The sequence below is a fragment of the Mus caroli genome, unplaced genomic scaffold (assembly GCF_978045245.1).
Source record: "Mus caroli unplaced genomic scaffold, Mus_caroli_1 scaffold_7, whole genome shotgun sequence".
NCBI lineage: Eukaryota > Metazoa > Chordata > Mammalia > Rodentia > Muridae > Mus > Mus caroli.
The window spans coordinates 112,921,832-112,936,556 of record NW_028227262.1 but is presented as its reverse complement, the minus strand read 5'-3'; the positions used below and the strand labels follow the sequence as shown (position 1 = coordinate 112,936,556).

Genomic DNA, 14,725 nt, shown 5'->3' with positions numbered 1-14,725 from the left:
GGAATCGCTTTTATTCAGAGTAGAGTAGATGCAGTCAAGCTCATGGTTTTACAACGACAGTACCAGCCTATAATTCAAATAGAAGAAGAATTAGGAGATATGGGCTTTTGAAATTCTAAGATTAGAATTAGTTAGTAGAAGAAGAGGGGAATGAAAGAAAATGAAATTTAAGACCTGTGTTTCATGTAACTCATGTCAATTAGTCCAAAGAGTTGTTTGTGAGCTTAGAAGCCTGGGGCTGAGAACACTGTGGAGCAGGCCAGGACATGCCAGGGCAGGCCCGTCATTAGGACATTCCTGAGGCTGCTTGGTCATAAAGATAAAGAGAATGACAGGTCCTGAGTGGCCCAGTGCCTCCCTATTTCCCGCCCTTCTGACATGGGTTAAATGTTAACCAGATGCTCTGCTGTTACCTCGATCTGCATGTACAGTCTGCTGATGTTTAAATGAACCAATCATGTGAAACCGCACCAATTCCTCCCCCAGCCCCAGACCCTTTTCTATAAAAACCCCTAGCTTTCAAGCCACATGGCCGACAGCTGTTGTCTCCTGTGTGAGATACGTGTTGGTCGGGAGCTCTGTCATAATCTACCTCATGGTCTCTCCTGATTCTTTGGGTGCATGCAGAATCAGGAATTGAGTGGGGGTTTCTCCACTAGGTTATTTCACTATCAAGCTGGTGGGATTAAATGCATATAGGGATATACATGATATATCTCACAATATATCTCACAATAGGGACCAAATTTGGAGATACTGAATATTCCCACAAAAAGGAGTTGAAGGGTCTGGTGGTGAGAAAGCTAAGAAGGATCTTTCAGGCTTTGAGTTATTGCATTACATGTGCTGAGCAAGAGTTAATATTAGCAGAAGGTTTTTGCTAAAAACAACCCCATGTGGGGTGGTTAGATACTTTTCCTGGGTCTGTTGCCTTTGGCTGCATTGTTACTGGCCTTGCATTATCCAAGCCAGATCCTCTGGTCTCCTGGAGAGTCTTTGAACTATATAATACACTTGAAAAATCCCCCTTATGTTTAGCCAACTGGTGTGGATCTTGAAGCACCTAAAATCACTGGCAGATACAAGGTTTTTCTGATTAAATTAACCTTCATTAATTAAAATGGTTTTGTTTCCTAAACAAATAAAAGCTGTAGTCTCCAATACATTCATTCTCTGGGTCTTTACTGAAAGGCTGGTAATAATTAGCTAAGTTTTGATTATCTCTGTAGGTTCTCAAAGCCACACTACCTGGATGGACCTCTAGGAAAATGATACCCATCTTATGCACCATTTATATCCCCTTATTCCACCTCTTTCCCTCTGGATATGTCTTATGAAGTTCTGTTGGGTTAAGTGAGTTCTTCATATGCAAATGTGGGAATTGTTAAATAATGAGATTCAAGAAGATACCCTGTGTCATTGAGATTGTGGGCTGAGCCTGAAGGATGGGATTTACATAACGTTGACAGAGCAGCAGCTAGTATCCTTTCTACATTTTAAAAGGCTGGCTTGCCAGAATGAGCTGGAATGAATTTTAATGCAATTCTTGCCTGAATGTGATAATTAGCAGTTTTGCAATTGTTCAGATGGAAATGGAAACTCAAGACTTTCTAGGTCCATTTGTTTTCTAATCAACAATTCTAAATTTTTACCTAATTAGCAATAGTCAGGTCTCAAAGATAGTGTCCAGTTTTTCCTTTACTTAATAGTGAGTGTTCAAAGATCTAACAACAACCATGCTCCAATTTGAAACTAAATTACATAGTCGTCATATTAACACAAGAGCGGAACTAAACTGTAAGAGAGTAATAAAAGAGATCTCTAAACAAAGAAATGGAAACAAGACCAAACAGGCCTCAACTGTGTGTTTGAGGACGTAGCTGATGACAGAGGAGATGGGACTGAGGTTATAAGCTCAGAGGTTCAAATATTTGAAATAATTAAATGTGTTTTAATGATCACCAGCTCTCCACAAAACCACAATATCTTTTGCCATTTGTTTAGAAAAGTCTGAAAGTTATTTTAAAAAAAGACCCTTTCAGGTGGGTCTCGTATATGAAAAAAGTAAATATGTCCAGAAGACAAACAAGAATAAAACTTGGAACTCCAGCCCCTGCTGTTAGATTCCAGACAGGACGGAAGTGGCTGAGCTCTCAAATATTGGCTATATTCATTTGTTACATAGAGGCTAGATCAGATAAGAGGCGACTTCCCAGAAACTCCTCAGCCATTTGATGAGTGTAGACAAAAAAATAGAGTGCCTCACATGATAAACGTTTCATGAGTTAACAAGATGGGAACTGGCATGGTGCAACTGAGAGGCAAGGACAAGGATGGCATCTCCCATACCATCTGAAGATGACCTCAGTGCCCGGTCTGTGGTTTACCCAAGCTATGAAGCCTCTGGCACGGTCAGTGAACCTCTCAGATCATGTGCTTTCTCAGAGCACTTGGGATAAATAAATGCTGTTGCTCAGAATTGCTTTGCAATTCAAATTAAATGAGGAAGGGGCTCCTATTAGACTTCCCAGTTAAAACTAGTGAGTTCTTACAGCTCTCTGCCCTCTTGCCAGACTGAATTAAAATAAGAGAAGGGACTGATAACTTAGGCTTTGTTGAGTGAAGGAAGACAGTCATTTATATTATGCTATTTTAGAATATGCTTTGGTAAAGAAATATTTTTATTTCCACAACACTCTAGAGGGCTTCATAGCAGAGTCTTCTCCACTTTAGCATCTATTTACCATGTGAATCTTTATTAATCATCTACTATGTACATTTCTTGCTCAGGGCAAAATGAACACACTGAAAAGCAAAACAGGCTAGGCCCTGATTTTCCTGACACTCATACCTGATGTCTTCTGAACTCTTACAGTTAATGTCTGAGTATGGAAGGGGCAGATATTTTCTCTCATTCAGACCACTGGCATGGGGCTTTACAGAGCTTGCTCTCTCTTAGATCAAAGAAAAATTAAACTTCAGAGCTTCTTTCAAAGAAAAATTAAACTTCAAAAAATCATTACTATGATTTCTGTAATGTATGATCAGGTTTAAAAAGGGAGTACAAACGAAGAGCTTGCCAAATCTTGGTTCTGTTATGTCTGAGAGAAGTCACTGGGAAAGGATATTAACTAGTGTCCGTCTGTCTCCTCTCTATACTGCTACATGGGACCTTATGAGATGGCACCTGTATGGTACCTAAAGAAATGTGCAGGAGGGAGAACAACCATAATAATGACCATGGATGGCCTTAGTAGAATCTGCTTTTCAACACATGAAGAAAATGAGCTCTCTCAAGGCTGAAGTTACAGAAAAGAGGAGGCTGCAGTATTGATGTACTGTTATTTGGGAAACAGTATGAAAATATGTAACTCCCAAGTATCACTGGTTGCATTTTATTTAAACCAAAAAAAACCCAAAACCCACATCAAAGAATGTGTTTGTGTAACCCATTTTTGAAAAATCTCTAGTCTGACACATCTCCCTGGCTCATCTTTTACAGTACATATATTATTTGTGCAGACTGTATAGTGCAAAAATGACATTTATTAAAATTTTCAGTGTTTTAGATGGAAAAGATTGATTATTTTTAACAAGGGCCTATTAGGGTAAGAAGAAGATTATATTTGGATGGCCTATGATCTATAAAATGCCTAAAACAGAATTTTGGAACATGAGGTAAACTCAGGCTAATCCATTGTAAATTAGTTACTAGCCTTCATTATATAATATGAATAAACCTATCTACTTGAGGTATTTTCACCACCATATTTAAAACTGAATGTAATAAAACCATTAAGTCATCGACTATCACTAGGTTATAAAAAGGAAAATAACGGAAATATCCAACAGTCCAATTAAAATTGAGACTCCATTTTTACTGAATATCCATAAGGATTCTTTTCAGTTGTGGTCTACTAAGGTTTTTTGGTTTTTGGTTTTGTTTTGTTTTGTTTTGTTTTGTTTGAAAGTTTTTATATTAATCAACCTCACCATCATTCTGGGCTCCTTCTGACTTTTCCTCCTCTTTTATCAATCTGCATTTCCTCTCCTACACTGCCACAGGGATGGTGTGTATATGGGCATCATCTCTGTCAGAGGATTTCATAATGAAATATGTGAGCTTTTCAATTTTAGCTGTGTATCAACATTTTCTAAGAATCATTCATCCTTATAGAACCAATGGTCATCTGGTTGGGAGGGTCTGATTAAAGTCTGGGCAGTGGGAATTTTCTATGTTCCCATGGAAAATTCTAGAACAGAGTCCGGGCAGAGAATCACTGTGTGGGAGCAAAGAGAACTCCTTACATTCTCTCCCTTTCAATTCTCTCCACATTGGTGCCACATTGGTTCAATTGATGCTTTGAATGAGTCAATCTAAAGACTGAATATCTGAACTCTTCCATTTCTGAAAGTGGCTCCTGCTTTTTAACTGGTTGTGGCTAGACATGTAACACTTAGAAAGTTGGTAAAGCTCCCTGGGAAGGTAGCCAAAACCTGAGATCCGGCATCTGATGTCTCACGGTACCCAGCCATCCTGAGATTAGAGGTGGCCCTTTCCATTGCCAACTCCATCAAAAGATGAAAAGCTTGGCATCTAGAAAGAAGCCTCTCTTGTCATCAGTACAAACCACCAGCCACCCTCAGCTTCTGGGGCAAGTTCTTTTTCTTATTTTGGCTAACCACCAGCATATATCTGAATTTCTCCTTACAATGAATCTGACAGGATGAATTTTCGAGTTTATTTTAAGAGTCAAGTACAAGGAGAGGTCAAGGGGGTATTTTAATGTGGATTTCATTGAAGCTTATGCCATGAATTGTCAAGGGGAGCTACACAAAGAGACACAACATGAGCAGCGAAGATAATAGGTATGCATTCTCCCACAATTCTAGAGACTGTAAGTCTGAGATCAAAGTGTTGGACTGGCCTGATTTCTTGTGAGACTTCTCTCTGTGGCTGGCACTTCTCCTCCTGTGTCCTCAGATGACACTCCCTCTGAGGGTGTCTGTTTCCTAATCACCTCTTATAAGAAAATAAACTACATTGGATTTGGACCCACTCCTATGACTTCACTTGTATTTAGTTATACTTTGAAAGTCCATACTTATAAATATAGTCACATTCTGAGATACGGGTCAGGTTAGAGTTGAAAAGAGAGACTTGGAAGACACGGAATTCAGTCCTTCATACTCATGAAATGAAAGAATTTACCACCTCTTGACATGAAACCACAGCTATGTTTGTCTTGCTTTACCATCTCCAGCATGAATGCAGAGTCCAGCATGAATGCAGAGTCCAGCATGAATGCAGAGTCTGGCATTCTGGGAACAAGTACTCTCTCTCTCTCTCTCTCTCTCTCTCTCTCTCTCTCCATATATATATATATATATATAATAAAGATAAAAAATATAAACTGTATTATTCCTGATTCTGTAAAAATTATTCTATAAATAGCCTGAGAGAGGTTTGATTTAAAGTTTTCTGTATTACAAACAACATAAGTTCATTTATCTTGTCCCAATTTAAAATTTAGGATAACAGACGTTAGTTACCCAAGCAGCAGCCACCTTAACTGCCATGTTTTGTGGAGGTTTTTCCTTGTATTCTTGTTCATGTATGCAGAGAACGTCCACTTGAGCTCAGAGACAGCCTCCTGACAGTATGCTCAGCCAAGGGGCATTGTTCAATTGCTGTCCTAATGTAACTCACTTAACTTTCTCTTCGAGAATCTTTGGGTTATTCCTGAGCTTGTCAGTCTACTGAAACTGTCAGAAGGACAGCTTCTTACCTTGAGGCTTGGGCTTGGTGAGCTTGCCACAGGGCTTGGAGATGGTGACAGTTTTCTGACAGTCAGCATTGTGCAGGGCTCGCTTCAGGCTGCCAGTTCTGGTCTTCAAGGCGGTATTGAGGTCACATTCTCCCCAAGCCTGGAACTGGTACTTGCACTCAGCTAAACAACACAATACAATGAAAGGAAAATCCTTAAGAGAGCTCATTGTGGCAATAATAGGGACACAGTTTTGATGTTAAGAGGTTGTATCTAAGCCACAGTACATGAAGTTATAAGAAACAACACAAAGAGACTCCGTACAATCTTCAACCAATTTCCCCTAATTTCAGTATCTTGAATAACTGTAGGTCTACCATGTGAAAAGGACATTCCACGAGTGTAGTGAGACCTTTTAAGTTTTATATGCATGAGCGTGTATAGTTCTATCAGCGTGAATGCATATGAACACCATTAATATACATGATCCCAGTGTAAGGGGCCCGGATGTCGCCTTATACAGTCATAGCCTTTTTATCACCTAAATTCCTTACAACCACAAATATCTTCCCCAGCACTTTTCATTTCATGAAGGGAAATGTAAAACGATGTGAATGTTTGTGACTGGCTACTCTGTTACCCAGGAGTCTAGGAGATGGTAAGTGATCCTCTTGAACTGGAGTATTGATAGTTGTGAGTGCTGAAAACCAAACTTGGATCCACTGCAAGATGAACAGATGCTCCTCACAACTGAGGCCTCTCTCAAGCTCTGAGACATAGCTAGTGCTTTGCTTAGCATAAATTTCTGACAACCGATTTAAGTTGTGTAAATCAATAGTATGTGCTTTTATACATATAAATAACATTCTACACTATAGATATATCAAAGTTTATTTATCCCTTTACCAGATGAAAGATGCCTAGATTGCTTCTAAGTTCTTGGCTAGAATATATATGCAGATGCAAATGCTATGGATTCATACACAGGGCTTTGTAAAAGCATGTTTTTATTTTATCTTAGGATAAAAAGCCAAAGAAACTAATGAGTAACATTAAAAAGCTGAAGTCAACAAATATTTAGTTTCGTACAAACGTACAACAAGCAACCCTTCCCAAAAGTAATGTTCTTTCTTAATATGACTTGCTAGTTTCTGTTTCCACTGACAGTAAACCCGTGAATTTTCATACAGTTCCTTATGTTGTGAGGACCCCCTCCCAACCATAAAATTATTTTTGTTGCTACTTCACAACTGTAATTTTTCTACTGTTGTGTTTTCTGATGGGTTTAGGCAACCTCTGTGAAAGGGATGTTCAACCCCCAAAGGGGTATAGACTAACAGGCTGAGAACCACTGATGTAGATTATTGCATATAGTTAAAGATGGAAAGTGATGAATAATAGGCTAAAGATGAAAATTTTGATTATTGAATTAAAGTTGGCAGTGTTGAGAGAACTTGTCTCAAGTAGACAGAGATCAGAACAGCATGAAAGTGACTAGAATTAATGGGACAGAAGTCTATTAATGTTGGCTGTGACAAGGCCTGTTGGAGTCACTGAGAGAATCTATAAACGTATGTGGAGGAGGGGAAGGGATCAAAAGAAAGAGTAATCGCAAGGGATCTGAGGAGGGAGAATGAGCACAAAAAGGGAAAGTAGAGAGTGAAGTGGGGATTGGATGAGTGAGGATCAGTTCATATTTTATGCCTATATAAGCAATGATTCTTAACAACTAACATTTTTGACTCCAAAGGACATCAGGACAGTCTTTCTGGCTAGTAAAGTGAGTTGTATTATGATTTAAAAAAAAAAGTAGATGCCAAAGATGTTGCTAAGAATCCTACAATGTCTAAGACAAAACCAAACAAATACAACAACAACAATAACAACAAATCCAGTCCTTGATATCATTAGTGCTGAATTGGAGAAGCAAGCTGCCTCATCACCTGGCATCTAAATTTATTTAATTTAATATAAACATTAGTTGGCTTTGGAAAATTTTTTGATAGAAAATTTCCAAACTATTTTATAGTAGTGATTGAGGCAATAGGAGCATGGGGTGAGACTGACCTCCAAACTGCTTCTTCCAGTTGCAAGGGATCTTACATCTCTGAGTCTTCATGGTCTGTTTGCACTCGGCGCCAGTGCGAGTGCCCTCCCGGGTGCCCAATCCACAGTCCCCACTGGTGGGCACGCACACACTCCACTGCCATTCTCCACAGTCAGACTTTTTCACCTTTTTTTCTGCAAAGAAGGAAACAAAAAGCAATCATTATCCATAACTGTTCAGGACTCCTAGACATGATTAAGTTTGTTCCTCACCACCTTGATTATGGAATCTATGATTTTTTACCTCTACCTACATTCTCCCATAAGACAGTGGGTATGTGATAGATGTCTCTGCAATGATCAAGTCAATGCATGAGTGAGAATGAGAAAGAAAATACAGGGGTTGGGGGCTAAGGCTACTAAATCATGTGTGAGATAGAGACTGTTCAAAGTGACTCGCTGACAATGGCTTTTAGAAACAAATATTTCTGAGTGAAGGCTTCGTCTCTCTACATGCTTTCTAGACACCATGACATGAGAGGGTCTGCTCATGCTATCCCAGTTGTGATGGACTGACATCTCTGAAACCCTAAGGGAAATAAAACCTTCCTCTTAAGTTCACTCCTCGGGTATTTGAATGCAGAAACAAACGGTTGAGTAACACCCTTCAGAAGGAGTCTGAAGATTTGTGTGTCTCCAATGAAAACTGTGAGAGTATTAAATATTATAAAAACAAATATATCTGTAAAACTAAAAAGTTCTAAGTAGTTTATGAAAAGGAGGAGTAATGTGTAGGTAATAGTTGTCAGACTAGCAATTTTATCATAAATGGATGGTCTGGTTTTGTCTGGTTGAGAAAAAGATATGATATAAATGTGGTCTAGATCACAAACTAAGACAGATCCCCCAGCTACAAAGCCAACTCATAACTATGCTGTGGCATATTCATTCATTAGTATAATGGGGTAATACAAGACAACTATCACTTAGCATTTCTCTAAATAACTAAAAGGAAGTTAGAAATGGTAGGAGGGACTAGGCAGGGAGCTGGTCTGCAAAGGTACCATCTAGCCATGGGTGCATGAGTACCACCCAGTGAAGCATCTCTCTGTGAATCCACTGCTTACCAGGTTTCTCTTTCTTCCCGGCCTCAGCAGTGTCCACAGCTGCCAAGATGAAAATCAATGCCAGGAAGGCAGCTGCAAATTTTCGACGTTGCTGCTGGTATTGCTGGGACGACATTTCTGGGAGTAAAGAGAAAGGGGAAAAGGTGATTTCTACCTAACTCAGGATAAAGATCCCACTCCTTGATGAAGCACTCTAGGTGAGGCTTCTGGAACACTAGATATATAAAAAAAAACTGTATTAATTATTACAAGCATAATTCTATTGTTGCTCACCAACAGCTGTAAATAAGTTACATAGTCTCTCACAATATTGAAGCATTCTTCATAACAGACGTCATAGCCATTTATTATATATGACACTGGAGTTGTGAAAGCAAGAGAATTTAAAGCATAATCTTAAGCAGAACCCAAACCCAATCTTGTTGTTTGCATCACTTGGTGATCACAGCTACAACCATCTTCAGGTTGTCTGGAAGTTCCTAGAAATACTTCTGGCATTACAGTCATGGGGTTCATCAGAATGCTCATGGCAAATGATGGCCTGCAAGAGTGTGGGCTGCTTTTTTATCTTTAGGTACATTTGGCAATGAGCAGTATCTCTGATCCTTTTCTCTCCATGATCACTTCTAGCATAGTATGATTATCCCATTATTCATTATAGTGAAACACAGAAATAGAGCTATCATGCTATGATACTATCAGCTTATAAACTGAGTTTTAATCAAGACCCGTTAATTCCTCAGATCTAGGGAACACACTTGCTCAAAATACAAACTACTCCTCATCTCACATAAATCAAAATCCCTAGATAACACTAGGAAGATCTCTGTTAAACTTAAAGACATGTGTGATAACCATCTGTCAAGATGATCACGTTGCCTAAACATTCCCAAAGAAGCAATTGACCATAGAAACTTGTTTGATAGTCATTTACCTCTGTCTATGGTGTTAATGGCATTTTATAGGTCACATGAAAGTGCAGAACTAATCTTTGGTTATATGTTATTATGAGACTTATTTTTCCAAGACTGGCAATCGACTAGTTTTATTTTATAATCTATTTAGTGAACAATAAGACACTGTGTGTGTGTGTGTGTGTGTGTGTGTGTGTGTGTGTGTGTGTGTGTGTATGACCATGGTTGCTAAGCTCATATCAATTTCCATGATGTCAGAATTGTCACTTATATAATCATATTCTGTTTTGCTGTCAATGACTGGATTCAATAGTATGAACAAGCATATTAAGCATATTTCACCTGAAACTAAAATTAACTAACATAAATCCTCAGCTCCATTTCTATCCCCATCTGCAATCTGGTACTGGCAGCTTTGCTCTTCCTAATGCTGGATTTTTTTTTTTTTATGATATGGAAAGCTTTATTTTTTTTCAACTTTTTTTTTTTTATTAATCATTCCATTTGTTTACATCTCAAATGATATCCCACTTCCTGGTTAGCCCTCCACCACCATCCCATTCAACATCTGCCTTCTCCCCTCCTCTTTGTCTGTATGAAGGTACACACACACACATGCACACACACACACACACACACACACTCTCTCTCTCTCTCTCTCCTGCCCCACTGCTCTTGTATCCCCTACACTGGGGCATCAAATCTCCCCAGGACCAAAGGCCTCCCTTCCCATTGCTGTCAGGTAAGACCGTCCTCTGCTACATATACATCTGGAGCCATGGATCCTTCCAGGTACACTCCATGGTTGGTGGTCTAGACTCTGGGAGAACTGGGTGGTCAGGCCAACCTATGTCGTTCTTCTAGTGGGGTTGACAGTCTAGATGAAGTGCTCCTAGAAAGTCTGAATTGAGTCCTCATCTCATGACCAGACATAACAAAGCCAGCCTAGACTCACTGATGTGCAAGCTTGTCAGAGTGCTCATAAATGAGTGCCCTGTGCACCTATGTGATGCTCTTTTTCCTATGATATTCAGAAACCTTTAAAATGATTAGGTGTAACACCAACCAGAAACTATGTTTTCCCCCATAGGCACATTCTTGTAGTGCCTAAGCACTGTGGTGAAACTTCTGAGAAGTCTCAAAAGGCAAATTAACTGTTTCATTAATGGCTTTTCAATTTTATTTCAAAATAGATTTCACTTTCCTGGATTAAAAACTCCCTTAAATATAGCATTATGATGTAGGTTATGTGAGAATCTGAAAATTCTCACTGAGAAAGCACAACTCTGGAGAAAACTTTCTGAGCAAGCCATGAGTGATGATCCTCCCTAATATTAATAAAGTGGGGTGATGAAGAGGTCAGAGGTCGTTCTGACTAAGCCAATATCTTACTATCTTAGCTTTTATGGGAGTGTAAAAAGAATAAAGGTTTAAAAGACGAGTAAAAGAAATGGAATGATTAAAATTACCCAAGTGCATTGAACAGTACTTAATAGTAATACCATTTGAGTGCTTCAAACAACACTCAATTAACTTTTGGCACATTTCTGGTACATAGATACATGAGTAATTATGCAGATAGCAGCTTGCATGTGGTATATGTAGAGTTGACTGTTTATCATCAGCATCGAATAAAACCAAAAGCTTTCCTTACGTATAGTTTAACTCTGCTTGTTCTCCAACATGCTGGGTACCAGATGACTGCAGAAGGAAAAACAAGTCCCCCTTAGACACACAATGTAATTAGGGAAGTGGGTAATTGCTTTTCACACTGAGAAATGGAAACAATGGAAGGATAAAACTTAGTAAATTGGCCAAGTTCTCTTGAGAAATTTCTGTCTTTCTTACCACCTTCAGTCATCTTTATTATATTTGACCTGACAGATATAATTCACTGTGATTAACAAATTGAAGGCTACCATAAATGGATGCTGGGGTGTAACATACTGTTGAGTTATCTCAATGAACCCTGAAACTCAAAGACAAATAAAGGAACTAATTGGTGGGAAAGCATCCACTTTTTACCTCTTCTTCTGAGACAGGGTTGATTAGAATGTGTAGGAGATCCTCCTCCCTAAAGCATTATAATGAAATACAGGATTTTGAAGATGGCAATATCTGGTGTAAATATAGACAAGGATAACAGAAACTGTCCCTGGTGACTTGTTTATTAAAGGTAGTATAGCATCTGGAGGCACAACTTTTTATTCAAAACTTAATCACAAGAGTATTTTTTTTTTCAGATTGTGTTTGAAAAAAATCAGAATATCACAACCAATTGAACTGGTTTTGATATCAAAATATTGAGAGTAAGTGGTAGGGCTGCTAATAAAACAACTGCTGGAGGCAGTTCCCACAAAATCTGCAGGATAGACATAGAAATCTAGAATATTAGGAATCACATTATCAGCATGGCTTACCTCTACAGCTCTATGGTTTGCATATAAAGTATCCTTTATGAATTAGAGGTTTGGTCCCCAACTCTAGCAAGTAAGGCATTGAGGAAGTAAGAGTACTGTTAGAATAATTCTGCCTTTATCAGTAATTTAATCCATGGATAAATTAAAAGATTGGATAGTGTATTGAGCGACAGTAGAGCTGTAGAAGGTGGAATCCTGTTGAGGCGGCAGGAAACATGCCTTTGAATGGTTACCTGGTCCCTTTGTGCTACTTCTCTTTGCTTGCCCACATCTATGAGATGAGCAGACATACCTCTGCATCACCTTGGTCCCAAAATAACGGGGTCTTCTAAAGTAGACTAAACCATTGAAGCTGTGAGCCAATAGAAATACTTCCTTCTTTAAACTATTTTAACTGTCTTTCACAATGTTGAAAATTTTAATACAAAATGCTCTTTTTATTGAAAAAAATAATAATCAAACTTGGCATTTTGGGTATTATATCAAAGCAAAAGCAGATAAAATGTCACAAAACAGAGAAATGATTTGATTAAAGTCAACTAATGGCTACTTCAGCCTTCACTGGACCCAAATTCATCCTGTTACTTTTTAGAAGCATAATAAAAATTCACGGAGCTTAGCTCATGGTTTCTATCCTTTGAGTACATAGCCCAGTGCTGAAAATTAGCAACTAAATCAATGCAATTGAACGTGTGTGAAGTGAAGAAAATGCCTGTTTACAATTTTATCCTATGCCTTTCTACATGGAAAAAACATTCCTCTTCCATCCTTTTACATAAAGCATCTAAACCAGAAAAAGCCCCCAGTGCTGAGAAGTTTTTCCTAAAGCTTTGATCTTGAAAAAGTTATAGAAACATAGCTTAAAACATAAGAGGGAATTCTTAAACTAAAATAATATCTTAGCCCCTTGAATCATAGGATAATGTAATATGTTGACACTGTGTTAGAAACAATCATTGGCCTCTCCAGACACGTATTATAAATAAAAGTGATCATCAAGTGGCTAAAAATGCACCTGTATGCCTGTAGATTATACTAGATATTTTGTGGACAATTTGCCTTAACTCCTAAGAAATAGGAAATCTTATAAATTATAAATTAAAATATAAGACATTGAAAATCATGCAAAACCACCTAACATCTGAGTGAAACTTTATAAAAATAGAACACTATTCCAGGAACATCAAGGTACTTTGCATGTTTCTTGTCCCAGATACAGCTCATCTCTCAGGAAGTAACTAACAGAGAAATTATTTCCATTTATTGTTCGAGGGCTTTGTTCAAATGTATTTTAAGCTTACCTAATTTTAAAAATCTGAATGCCTTTTAACATGTTTTTAACGTACATGATTGCCAGCCATTGACTTCTAGTTCTTGCTTCTTACATTCTTAGAAAATATAAAACATCTAGGCAATGTATCCCAGATTCTGAATTTTGTTAATTATAGATTTAGGTCCAATTCAATATTATTCAGTCCAGGTGAAAATTAAAACCTGGATATAGAAGTCTTCCCAGAATGATTTCTAGGATTCAACAATTTGCCATTTCTAATATAACTCTAATCCTAACCCATTCCTCATTTTTGACCTGGTTCTCCTCATTCTAATGAAATTTCTGAATCACTCAATTTCCCTAAGTTTGACATCCACTAATTAGTTCACTAGTAGTTAACTAGTCAAATATAAAAAACTTAACAGTTTGAAATTAAAACAAACTAAACCTATTTTAGATTTAAGCAGTGAGGAAAAAAATTAGGACAACTATGTACTTATTTAAATAAAATACCACAGAAATTTCTTTCATGTGTTCTGATTTGGTAATATACTGAGAAATTCATTTAGACTAAAACCATGTAGGCTTTCAGCTCTAACTACTGTCTTTAACTGTCTTGAATTTCTTTCAAATTTCTTGAAAATTGCTGTCTCTGTCAAAATTAGCTCTAAGTACACAGAAGCATGCAAAAACAAGGAGGGAAAATAAGTCAACAATAACAATAACTGAAAATAAATGAGTGCACTTGATAAATAATATTTGGTATTTATTTTATAATATGACTGATATCTAGATGTATTTGTTAATTATCTGGTGAATCAAATGAATCAAATAGCTAGAATTGTCTGTGCTATTCCTTTACTACTTCTAACTTATGTGACCCCAAAGGTAGAGATTTAGTTTTAATTTTTTAGAATTTTCTAGTTTCTTCATGAGCATTTTAATATCTATCTACTATAATTGGGTAGAAGAATAATTAAAAGTTTAGAGCAATGGTTCTCAGCCTCCTTAATGGTATGACCATTAAGGAACATTTAATATAGTTCCTCATGTTGTAGTAACCCACCAACCACAAAGTTATTTCATTGCTACTTCATAACTATAATTTTGCTACTGTTATGAATCATAATGCACATATCTAATATATGGGATATCTGATATGTGAATCTCCCAAAGG

At 37.7% G+C, this 14,725-nt stretch overlaps 1 protein-coding gene across 1 annotated transcript in view; it reads right to left on the bottom strand.

Annotated features, from left to right (window-relative positions):
- Nucleotides 1-14,725, bottom strand: part of Ptn (pleiotrophin) — a 91,350-nt gene that overhangs the window by 17,307 nt on the left and 59,318 nt on the right. Inside the window, exons 2-4 of the mRNA XM_021165378.3 lie at nt 8,942-9,058; nt 7,836-8,009; nt 5,790-5,951 (exon numbers count right to left, since the gene is read on the bottom strand). Of these exons, the coding sequence (XP_021021037.1) occupies nt 5,790-5,951; nt 7,836-8,009; nt 8,942-9,056 (451 nt within the window). The 5' untranslated portion in view covers nt 9,057-9,058. The remainder of the gene's footprint in view (nt 1-5,789; nt 5,952-7,835; nt 8,010-8,941; nt 9,059-14,725) is intronic.